The 12,032-nt window shown below is 48.3% G+C and overlaps 4 protein-coding genes across 4 annotated transcripts; 2 read left to right on the top strand and 2 right to left on the bottom strand.

The window, feature by feature from the left end:
• Positions 1–439: 439 nt before the first annotated feature.
• On the bottom strand, positions 440–2,182 carry N7455_007456 (cytochrome P450; the record flags this gene model as incomplete). Its single annotated transcript, XM_040956098.2, has 4 exons — positions 440–747; positions 796–914; positions 982–1,739; positions 1,814–2,182. The coding sequence occupies 4 exons, from the start codon at positions 2,180–2,182 to the stop codon at positions 440–442; spliced, it is 1,554 nt and encodes a 517-aa protein (XP_040813541.2).
• A 2,038-nt stretch (positions 2,183–4,220) lies between these two features.
• Positions 4,221–6,514, top strand: N7455_007455 (glycerol-3-phosphate dehydrogenase GUT2; the record flags this gene model as incomplete). The annotated part of the gene is made up of 4 exons (XM_040956007.2): positions 4,221–4,651; positions 4,736–4,995; positions 5,051–6,379; positions 6,435–6,514. 4 exons carry the CDS (start codon positions 4,221–4,223, stop codon positions 6,512–6,514), a joined length of 2,100 nt encoding a protein of 699 aa, XP_040813524.1.
• Positions 6,515–6,802: 288 nt separating this feature from the next.
• On the top strand, positions 6,803–8,516 carry N7455_007454 (uncharacterized protein; the record flags this gene model as incomplete). Its single annotated transcript, XM_065605628.1, has 7 exons — positions 6,803–6,966; positions 7,019–7,032; positions 7,084–7,156; positions 7,209–7,902; positions 7,959–8,156; positions 8,219–8,362; positions 8,415–8,516. 7 exons carry the CDS (start codon positions 6,803–6,805, stop codon positions 8,514–8,516), a joined length of 1,389 nt encoding a protein of 462 aa, XP_065461482.1.
• A 1,786-nt stretch (positions 8,517–10,302) lies between these two features.
• N7455_007453 (uncharacterized protein) lies at positions 10,303–10,605 on the bottom strand (the record flags this gene model as incomplete). The annotated part of the gene is made up of 1 exon (XM_040956113.1): positions 10,303–10,605. The coding sequence occupies one exon, from the start codon at positions 10,603–10,605 to the stop codon at positions 10,303–10,305; it is 303 nt and encodes a 100-aa protein (XP_040813555.1).
• Positions 10,606–12,032: the final 1,427 nt, after the last annotated feature.

Here is a 12,032-nt window from a genome sequence, read left to right as displayed (position 1 = left end):
GCCTCGTTTAATTATGTATCTAACCAGACTGCCTATAATCAAAATTGGAAATTTGGATGATGTATATATGTATATCATATATATACATATTTTTTTAAAAAAGAAATACCTTGATGTTCTCAGTAGAATCAAGCCCAACACTCGATTTAGGTAATGGTAAGTGTGTCATGTCAATTTCCCACGTCAGTCCAAGGTGGGTACCCTGAGGAATGTGTCCGATGTTAACCGTCCAACCGGGAATGCGAGATATATCAACCAGAACACTCGACCCCATCGACAACAAAGCCGTGTGGAACCAGCAATCCGAGATGCAAGCGCAAGCAGCTCTAGGCTAAATCCACAAGATAACCCCTCGAACATCTCTCGACCGGATTTGGCTGTATGCAGAAGCAAGTCCCTTCCCGCCCAACTTGATACCAAAGACCAAATGGACGGCCACTCACTGCGCAAGAACCTTCGACAGAGCCTTTTCATTCTTCGGCACAAATCGGACCTTATATTTTTGAGGAATGGCCACCAAACTGGTCGGATCCGAGTTACCCCGGAGAGGGTGGCAATCTGTTTTGTCATGGGGTTCAAGACGGAAGCTGTTGAGGGTGCGGATGAAGACGAGGTAGAGCTCACGATTGGCTAGCAGTGAGCCGGCGCACATTCGGTAGCCCATACCGTACGTAAAGAGAGGCGCATCAGGCTGCTCGAGCCAGCGCTCGGGACGGAACTCATCCGGGTCAGTCCACACCTCGGGGTCTATGAAGGGTTAGATGTGTTTGTATCAAAATTTTGTTTTTGACTCACCCATGTTGCATGCCCAGGCATTCAAAAAGAACACTGTACCCTTGGGAATGGTGATTCCCTTATAGGTGATATCCTTGATCGAGGTGCGAGGAAGCGCTAATCGCAGCACAGTGAAGAATCTAGGGTATAGTGGTTAGTTCAAAAAGTCCTTTCATGGCTCGTTGGCATGAAACCATAAAAACATACCGAAGACATTCTTTGACCAGAGCTGCAACATACGCACACTTCTGATCATCATCAGAAGAGCACATGGGCTCATCCTCGCCATACATCTCCTTAATGGCCTTGGCCGCCCGATTCTGGATATCAGGACGCTGAGCCAGCAAACCCAGACTCCATGCCACCAAAGTGGTGACAGTATCAAGACCACCAGAAAGCATAGTCAGACTAATCGATGTCAACTCCTCCTTATTCAGCTTAGCCTCCTTATCCATGATAACGTTAGCCTGGATACAAGGTTTATGTGTCCCCTTTGCCATGCGAGCATCCAAGTCACTATTAAGCGCACCGAGATACTTATCGCGACGGATTCTCATCTCGGCGGCTTTTTTCGAGTTGGAGCTAAACGGGTTCAACCGCAGAAGAGGGATATAATCCTGCAGGTTTCCAGTGGTGCTTCGGAACCGACTGATCTCTTCTTCCACCTCGGTGATCTCATCGAACAAGTCCTCTTCCTGTGAGGCAATACGCACGCCCCAGTTCAGAGTCAATGCCAAACTCAAACTCAGACGTTGGATCATGGGCATGGGGTCGACGGGTGTCTTTCCATGGTTTCCATATCTGTTCAGCTCTTCCACAAAGGCCTTTGACTCGATGTCCAGGTGCGACACGTACGTATCGACAGACGGGCGGTTGAGAGCCGACGCGGCGCCCTTTCTGCGTCTCTTCAAGGAATCACTATAGGGTGAGGTACCGATTGTCGTTCCGGCAGTATTGGAAACAATCTAAGCGAGTTGATCATCAGTTTCAATTATTTAACCGCCAAAAGCCAGCACATGACACAATTCCGATAACCAACCTTATGGAAAGTATAAGTCTCAGGCCTGGAGCTCAAGGCCTGCGCATTCTGACTGAAAAGCACTTTTGCCGAAGCAGCAGAGTTGACCACGACGACAGGGATGTTCCCCAGCTGGATCTGATAAACGGCGCCATACTGTTTCGACCACAGACGATACTTTTCCGCGGCATCTCTGCGAATCTGTGCCAAGTTTCCAATCAAGGGCAATCCCCGCGGACCTTTCATACCCTTGACGCGGGCGGAATCACGAATGAACTCATTCAGAATGACATAGAGGATAGGAACAAGGAGGGCGGCGGCGGCTAGCGAGTGGTAGGGATACTCAATCACGCTGCCTTGTAGCGATGCCAGGACAGCGGCGATGGCCATGGTGCTTGGATAGTTATGGGATAGACTGTGTCTTGGAAGAGCTATACAAACATAGTCATGAATATATCATTTAAAAAATGTAAACCTATCAGGAGTGGGGGATATATAAGTATAGGAGTATCGCAGCCCTAAGGTATCAGGGCTTCCACTGAATGGAACATTTCCGTGTTGTTAAGGTCGTTCAAGCCGCGATCTTCTCTGTGCGTCGGTTTTTTTACCCCACACTACCCCAGGTCTTGCCAGGTCTTGTCCAGTGCTCTGCAGATATGCGATGGTACTCAACCGAGGGCGTTCCGCATTGCGGAATTCTTCCGCTTGGCAGGTCCGCGGGGGGTATGATTTGTAGTTGCATTGGTCTTATATATACTCCGCGTATATATATAAAACTATATATATCATAGTTAGTATTAAGATATTTTCATGTTGTTTTCATGTTGTTTGGATGGATTTGAATATTATTTGTGTGGTTTTATATTGTGTTTTTACAAGAGGTTCACTTTGCCCTCCTGTGATATTTAGTTTTGGATATATTTTAATTTTTTTTTATATATGACTCTCTCTCTCTCTCGCGAATTCCTCTTTCACATTAATTAGTATTTAAGGCCTTGAAATTTGGGTTGGACTTGACGTAAATATCTCTAGAGATATAAATACCCCTATCCATTGAGTGGACTTGGGATACGCAGAGCAACAACAGGGGGTATTTATGCCCGATTTTTCATTTTTTCAAGGGGCACTTCTCTCTGAGGTATTCACCAGATGGCCTTTAATTTTTGAATAGTACTTGTATAGTTAGTTGTTTATAGTATGATATAATCGAGAACACGCTATTGCTGAATAAGGGGCTAGTGAAGATCATATCCACTCGCGCAAGGACTTCTTTTTTAAGACCTTCTAGAAAGAAGAGCCTCATTCGACCAGATTTCCCGTATGTATTTCATAACCGGATGTGGATTTCAAGGTCTGGCCTATGTTGTAATGTCAACAAGAGACGATGATGACATTCTTGAGCAAAACCGGAATCCAAAGGGATTGGCATAGTGGGGCCAAGGATAAAGGTGTATCAAGGATAAGAGTCGTTGTGCACAGGGGGAGAATTGAACAATTCCAGCAAGTGGAGTAGATCCAAACAAGGTGTTCATAACGGGGGGCCCCTGGGCTCCGTGGGCCGGGACGGGGCGATATGGCAGTCCGTGACTGGTCAATGAACATGGAGCTGGCAGTCAGGTGGCCACGAAGAGATTGATCGAGTCCAGACCCTTTGAGGTAGATCTGCACTGCCGGAGATAAAAAAAAGCACGTCGGGCATGGACTAGTTAAACGGACGCAGAGTCGGCTTCCCGACAATTGTTTATACCTGAATACCTAGTGATATACCTCCTCCTTGGGAGCTTGGGAGAGGAAGTTGAGAGTTGGAAGTCCAAGGTCCAGATGGAATTCAAAGGAAATTTTCTTCGCGTCATGTGTCGGAGTAGAGACCCGGATGGAGTTCCCACATTATATCGAGCCAATGTGAGAAATAAGAAAAAACAAGAGGCGCACATTATGGGACGTAGACCCATCTCCACTGCCAAGGTTGCTCCAATGGTGAGCTGCCGTGCTCCCATGACGCAGAGCTCTGTCTGTACTCGTGACACCCCTGTATTCATAGTGGAAGGTGTAGCGATCAAGTATCGGATACTGTGTACCTTGTTGTACCTTGAAGATTGTCGCAAATCTTGCCTTTCATAGATTTGGGTGTTATTGTGCCAAGTTGAAAGGAAAAATAAAAATAAAAAAGAGAAAAAGGGAAACGGGAAATTCCCCCATAGCTAGTTAACTACCTTTTAGGTCTTCCCGCCTCCCTCTCCTCTTTCTCTCGCCTCCAGTATCCTTCTCTTCTCAACTTCTCTCTCCAAAACTCCCTCTCCTCTCCTCTTCTCTTCCTATCCTCCAATCCTCCTCTCCTTATTTTGGGCACATATTCTTATTAAGAATCCCCGCATATTTGAACATTTAAAACACATTACATCACCGTACATTCGGAACACCGCAGATAATGGCCGCTCGGCACTCGCGCAAGCTCTTGAGACCTCTCCTTTACACATCCGCGGCCGCCGCCGCAGGAGCAGGTGTTCTCTACATTTCTTACCGTCCGCGAAATATTCCGGGCCTCGAAGCCCCCGCCGTTCCCCCGCCAGGTTACCGGGAAGGCAAACTGGTCCCACCCAGTTTCCCCTCAATCAAGTCTCGCCTCGAGCAGATTGAGGACCTCAAGCGCAGTAACGACGAGGAGGAATATGATCTGCTCATCATTGGTGCGGGAGCCACTGGAGCTGGTATCGCACTAGATGCCGCCACCCGAGGCCTGAAGGTCGCGGTGGTGGAGAGAGATGATTTCAGTTCCGGTACCAGTAGTAAGAGTACCAAGCTGGTACACGGTGGTGTCCGTTACCTGGAAAAGGCCGTTTGGGAGTTGGACTACAACCAGTGAGTTTTTCCGGGAAACCGTTTTCTCGTTGGAGGTCAAAATGACCGCATACCAGCGCATCCTTGCTAACAATCGCATCGCAGATATGCGCTAGTCAAAGAGGCTCTCCGAGAGCGCAAGTACTTCCTGAACACAGCGCCCCATCTGTCATCATGGCTGCCAATTATGGTGCCTGTTCAGAAATGGTGGCAGGCTCCCTATTTCTGGGCCGGTACCAAGGCCTATGACTTCTTGGCTGGTTCCGAGGGCATTGAGACCTCGTACTTCCTGACCAAGAGTAAGGCCATTGATGCATTCCCCATGTTGAAGCGGGACAACATCATTGGAGCAATGGTGTACTATGGTGAGTTACGAATCCGCACTCCGCAAAGAAATTATTTTGGCTAATTCCCGACAAGATGGTGCACACAACGACTCCCGCATGAACGTCTCCCTCGCCATGACCGCCGCGCTCTACGGTACCACCGTAGTGAACCACTTGGAGGTCACCGGACTGAACAAGGATGCCAACGGCAAGCTGTGCGGTGCGCGCGCCAAGGACATCGTCACAGAGAAGGATGGCCAGGTCGCCAAGGAGTTTAACATTCGCGCCAAGGGTATCATCAACGCCACTGGTCCCTTCTCGGATTCTATCCGCAAGATGGATGAGCCCAATGTCAAGGAGATTGTGGCCCCCAGTGCTGGTGTTCACATCATCCTGCCTGGTTACTTCAGTCCCTCAAACATGGGTCTCATTGATCCTTCCACATCGGATGGACGTGTGATCTTCTTCCTGCCGTGGCAGGGTAACACCATCGCTGGTACCACTGACCAGCCCTGTGAGATTGAGGCTCAGCCCCAGCCCACTGAGAAGGACATCAACTGGATTCTTTCGGAGATTCGTGGCTACATCGCCCCCGATATCACCGTGGACCGAAGCGACGTCCTTGCGGCCTGGTCTGGTATCCGTCCCTTGGTTCGCGATCCCAAGGTGAAGAACTCGGAGGCTCTTGTCCGCAACCACTTGGTGACTGTCTCTCAGTCTGGACTGTTGACTTGCGCCGGTGGTAAGTGGACTACTTACCGCCAGATGGCCGAGGAGGCTGTGGATGAGGCGGTCAACGTGTTCAAGCTCAAGCCCCGCCAACTCACCAGTCTTCCCGACATCAGTGGTGTCGGCGGCAGTGGTCTGGTTGCTGACGGTGCCGTTCTCGACGGTAGCTGTCAGACCCACCAGGTGCGCCTGATCGGTGCCCACGGTTTCTCCAAGACCCTCTTCATCAACCTTATCCAGCACTTCGGTCTCGAGACCGACGTGGCCAAGCACCTCACTGAGTCGTACGGTGACCGCGCTTGGCAGGTCGCTGCCTTGTCTTCCCCTACTAGCGAACGTTTCCCCGTCCGCGGCTGCCGCATCTCCCCCATGTACCCCTTCATCGATGGTGAGGTCCGCTACGCCGTCCGTCACGAGTATGCCCAGACTGCTGTCGATGTGATTGCCCGTCGCACCCGTCTTGCTTTCCTGAACGCCGAGGCCGCTCTCGAGTCCCTCCCCACCGTCATTGACATGATGGGCGAGGAATTGGAGTGGACCACTACCCGCAAGGATCTTGAGTGGAAGGATTCCCTGACTTACCTTTCCTCCATGGGTCTGCCCAAGAGCTTCATGGGCCTTTCCCGTCATGATGTCCAGAACGGCCGTGTTAAGCAAGTCGATGATGCCGAGCGTGCGACTTTCTCCCGTAATGGTATGCTTTTGAAACCCCCGAACAACCCAATAAACCACAGTGCTGACCATCTTAGAACCTCCCGCGGACATGATTGAGAGCGACGTGCGTGCTACTACTGCAGCTCCTGCAGCAACAACACCCTCGCCTAACTAGATGACGTGTGGTATATATAGATCGGGCTTGTATAAATAGAAGCGTTCCTTTTTTTATTTCCTTTTTTTGTTCCAATACTGATTTCCTGTCATTAACACTTAAAACAGGGACTGGGGGAAAAAAAGACCCTCAAGACCCTTTAAAATGACACTTTCCAAAACAAGACACCCATTCACATTCGGAAGGTGCCACCCCCGAACTTACTTGTAGTCTCAATCTCTTCAATCCCTCTAATATCTTCAATCACTTCAATTCAATTTCTCTGCATTCTGTCAACCTTCACACATCATGAAGCCCAATCAGTCTGATGTTGATCTTCAATCGTTGAGCTTTGTGAAGCACAAGTTGGATTCGGATAAAGAGTCCGTCTCACCAAAGCCAGAGTTGGAGGAACAGGATCCCTTCGGGGATGAAAGCGAAGCTGGCGTAAAGTACAAGACCATGGCGTGGTGGTGAGTGTCTCCCTCTTCCCACGGCTTAGGTCAAGGCTGATCCTTTTAACAGGCAAGCCGGCATGAGTAAGTCTATGTCTTGCTTATTACGCAGCTTTCTCTAACAGATCCGGTCAGTCATGATCGCAGAAACCATCTCGCTTGGTATTCTCGCGCTGCCCAAAGCGCTTGCAGTACTAGGTCTTATTCCGTACAATCTCCTCCCTGTTGACTGCAAAGGCTGGGCTAACCTGTTTATTCAGCGGCATAATAACCATCTTTGCGGTTGGGACAATCTCGACGTATACTGCATATACCATTGGGCAATTCAAATGCCGCCATGTCCAAGTACACAGCATGGCTGATGCTGGTGATCTTCTGATGGGAAGGATCGGACGGAGTACACTGGACGTGGCCCAGCTCATCTTTTTTGTATTGGTGATGGGGAACCATATCCTCACATTTTCGATCATGATGAACGTCCTTACTGAACATTCCTCTTGCACCATCATCTTTTCGGTTGTCGGTTTACTCGCCTCGTTCTTATTGACTCTCCCACGGCGACTGGAGAGACTTTCGCACATCTCCTCCGTCAGCTTTGTGAGTATTGTCGGAGCGGTTCTCACTGGTATGATTGGGGTCACCCTTGTCAAACAAGGACCAGTGTATGTTCCGGCCTTTTCTCCTCCACCCAAAGTGCATGATGCGTGTCTTGCTATTGCGAATATCATCTTTGCGTACGCAGGACATGTTGCGTTCTTTACCCTTTTCTCTGAGCTCAAGGAGCTCCAGGATTTCCCGAAGGCTCTGGCGCTTTTGCAGATGAGTGAAATGGTCTTGTATACCGTGGCTGCTATTGTGATATACGCCTATATTGGACCGACTGTCAACTCACCTGCTCTCAACTCTGCAGGACAATTATTTCGCAAGATTTCCTATGCAATCGCAATACCCACGGTACGTACCTGTTCCCCCGAGGACTTCTTCGGATATGAGCTAACCACTTTGGATAGATTGTGATCGGGGGTGTGGTGAACGCCCATGTTGCCGTCAAGTTCATTTATGTCCGTGTCTTCCGGGGAACCAATTCTATGCATAGCCAGTCACTCATGGCGCGGTTGGTGTGGGCTGCGATATGTGCGGTGCTTTGGATATTGTCGTGGATCATCGCCGAGGGAATACCGGTTTTCAACGATGTACTAGGGCTTGCGGTGTGTACTACCTATCCCGACCCTGATCCCAACCTGAAACGAGTACTAATCATCCGTATTAGAGCTCGTTATTTGCTAGTTGGTTTTCATTTGGTCTACCTGGGCTATTTTGGCTCTATTTGAACCGGAGTTGTTGGTTCCTGACCAGGCGACAGAGGGTGTTGTTTTGCTTCAATATCTTTCTGGTGTTTCTTGGATTTCTCATTGTGAGTTATGTTCCACTGTGATTCGCTGGTGCAAATTAACTTACACCACTAGTGCATTGTCGGGTTATATTCGTCCATTCGGTCGATCTTTCACAACCTTCGCGAGAGTGTTGGGGGAGGCAGCTTCTCATGTGCTGACAACTCTCTTTACTGAGGCAGTTTCAGAGCCACAAAAGAATTGATTCGGGGAGGGAAATGGGCAATTACAATTACAATTGGGGCACAGTATTAGCGTGGTTGCAAGTACGAGGATACGAGGAACATAAGACGCAGAGAACTATCCAGCTGCATTGTATATGAATAAATTGAGTTCTCCTGCACCATTGCACCAATGTAGGCGACACGCACGTAGCCGGGACTCTGTGGTCGCTACTCTTTGGCCAAGTGGACATATTGCCAGATATCACAAGGGATCCTTGTCCTCCCGGAGCACAGTGTAGTTTCAGGGATTCTGGGGAAGACAAATGACACTTTTCTTTTGGACAAGGATGATTGGTGCGGAGAAAAAATAGAATTAGTCTCCACTCGTTCGAATGTCCTTTTAGGATGATCAAGTCATACCATACCCTGACATTAAGTGAGATAGTACAACAGTACCTAACTATGTAACTAGTAAGTTCTTATATTGCCGGGGCTTGGTATCACGTGACCAATTCATAAATCACGGTAATATACTCCGTACCATTGGTATATCTATATATAAATCGATTTAGGCCTTTGAGGCTAGGTTCAGTCGAGTCCGGACCTCCATTCTATAGTTAAAAAGAAAAATAAAAAGTTGGCTAAAATAGGAAATAGGGGACCGACATGATGTATGTGGATGCTACATAACAAGACACTAACAGTACGTGGCTTATACGCACTAGTGAATGACTCGCAGGGTAGTTAACGGGGGTTAGTGGCCTCGGGGAATTGGCTGCAGCTAGTAAGGTCACATACCCGTTGGTAACATTATCTCGGACTAAATTAATATACGAATATAGTTGTTTAAGAAAGAACATAAAGAAAAGAAATAAAAGAATAGAAATCAAACCCAAAACCAAGAACAAAAATACATAATTAAATCAAAAGTCTAAAAAAGCGGGGATATATAACAACCCCCCGTAGCCAACAGTAATATAGGTATGTAGTATTCCATACTCCATGCATAGCTACAGAATTATACACCGTACATATGTAGAAATATTCGCCTTCTGATAAATGATTCCCATTAAATTATATTTTTAGCATCATATATTGGGTTCCCCTCTTTTTTTTATTTGCGTAGAAGCCCGACGCATGTATTGTGTCCCAATCAAGACAGGGATCAAGACCAACCCACACTTATTCCCTGTACACCAAAGGCGAAAAAAAAAGGGGCGAGGAAAAAAAAGTGGAACGGACAACAGCAAGGCATACATGCATGCTATCACCACACCATTTCCCTCTACAACCGGGGAGAAGGGCGTGACCAGGTAGCCCGGACCTTTTTTGCTGGGATTTGTTGTATATTCCAAGTCACTTGGGGCTCGCTCCAAACCCAGAGATGCCCCCCTCCAAGGCAAATCCCGAGTTGTTCTTTTGCCTTTTTGTATGGACCGTAGAACAACCGTGTTGATCTTCGTGCAGATTTCACATGGGAAATTGAAGCGGTATATGCCGGGATCTCTGATTCTGGTTTCTGGTTCTAGTCTCCGGGTTCAAAGCCGGAACGAGTGCCATGGGATATACCGATCCCAGTACCAGAAACCCAAGTACCATGCAAGTAGCATGGGATAGGAGGATAGCAATGGTTCCTCCCCCCGCGCGCGATGCAACAGGACATCGGGCACCTTCGAAACCCACACTTCCTGTATTGGCAAAAGTTCCAGAGACATTCATGTGGAAACCCCGGAAAAAGAAAATGGCCCCCTCTCGGCTAGTGCAAAACGTGTACCGATAAACAGGCAATTCAAGCGTAGCTAGTTGGCCACGCCACCGCAATTCGTGGCTCCTTGGTAATTGTTCCAGAAACGGGCCACGGCTCTCTGGGCGACAGGCGAGCCACGGTAGCGTGTAGTGAGGAAGTAATTAAAGAGGGCGAACTCGTCTGGTGTGAGCACATAGCTATCTGGTTGGGCCTGAATGCGATTCCAGAGTTCGGTAATGGCTGCCTCCAGGACGGCGGCGGATTGGGCATTCACAGGACCATCTTCGCATTCCCGAGCGTGTTCTAGGGCTTGTCGGATCTCCGGCCAGCTTCTAGATAGAGGAAGGTTGGACATATCGTTGGGGGAGGGGTGTTTAGGTATTCAGATAGGGAGGGATGCTGTGTTTGAAAGTTGTTGAGGGAGTTTTTTTTCAAGATGGGAGTATTTGGGGAGGGGGGAAACTTGGGAAGAAATGGGAAGGTGTGCTCCGTGAAGGGCTCGACCGAAGCGAAAAGGGTTTCAGGCCAAGTAGAATGCGGAAGAGATGAGACTGTGCATAAGGCCAAAACAAGAAAATCCGGATATGTTTTTTTTTTCTTTTAATTTTTTTCGATAATTAAATGAGAACCAGGTGTGGAGCAACGGGAGAGGGAGAGGGGAAAAAACCGGGCCAATCCCGAAATACTATGTTCATAAGTGTGACATGCGATGGAAAGGTAAATGCAAGAATTAGTTGGACCTATAGGCTGTGGGACGTTCAGGAACTAGGTCGGACTTCACACCGAAATTGGAGGTAACGGATAGTCCAAAGTATTCCGTCTATGGGTCTCCGTTGCTCCAGAGGTAGAAAGTTGAAATGGGACCACACTCCAATGGGGAGACATCCTGGAAAGACACATAATCCATAAGGCCACAAGGATGTAGTTTGCATGGGATGGGCTCGGGATTGCGCCGCGCTCCCTTGGCGTAACGGTTTTCTCGGGCAATTTTAATGACATGCTCCGGCTAGCATCGAACTAAGCCGTCTTGGACCCAGATGAGACAGTGGAGCCGGTGGAAAACGGTGGAAACCGTTATGAACGTTGGTGATGATTCGTCGATGAGTTATAGGGTTCAAGGGTCAGGATCGCTTAAAGCCGTAGACTGTGAGGACCAATTGGGGTTGGAGGAAAAGGGGGGGGGGAAGATAATAATGGCGCCAGAGCAATATCCGGTGCATCAGTTAAGTGGAACCTCGGTCTGGTCCTTGCGGTCCTTTGCCGTCCTTGCGGTTTGAGGCTCGTGGGACCTTGGATTCCCCGAAACATTCCAATCATTGGCGAGTTCAATATAAACACTGCGTTAGCGTGTTCCTTTTCTAGCCCAATCTTCCCACTTACACATTTATCCTTTTTGAATTTATCCCATTGGTGAAATGGTTTCGGCCGGTGATCTCTCTTTCGGTCATTGTGGGCACGAACGATGCTCGCCGACATGGGACATGGATATATACTGATCTCCGAGACATCACACATGTCCTTTCGGGTGAATTTAACTGATCTCAGGGGTTCGTCCGAAACCAAAACGCCGTGGAAGATCAAAATTGTCGGGTATCCTTTCCGATGCAGTTCAGTCACATAATCACATTCTGATTCTGGAGGAATCCCGAGGTCACATTCGGTTCAATTTCTTTTTTTTATTATTTCTTTCTTTTTCAATTTTTTTTTCTTTCTCTCGTTGTCTTTACCCCTTTCGACAAGAGGTAACGTGTCGACATAAAATGACGCATCTGATGCATTCTG

This window comes from Penicillium solitum, assembly GCF_028829755.1.
Source record: "Penicillium solitum strain IBT 25940 chromosome Unknown utg000004l_segment0_segment0, whole genome shotgun sequence".
Classification (NCBI taxonomy): Eukaryota; Fungi; Ascomycota; class Eurotiomycetes; order Eurotiales; family Aspergillaceae; genus Penicillium; species Penicillium solitum.
The sequence above is the reverse complement of the archived record's forward strand: the minus strand, read 5'-3'. Positions and strand labels throughout refer to the sequence as shown.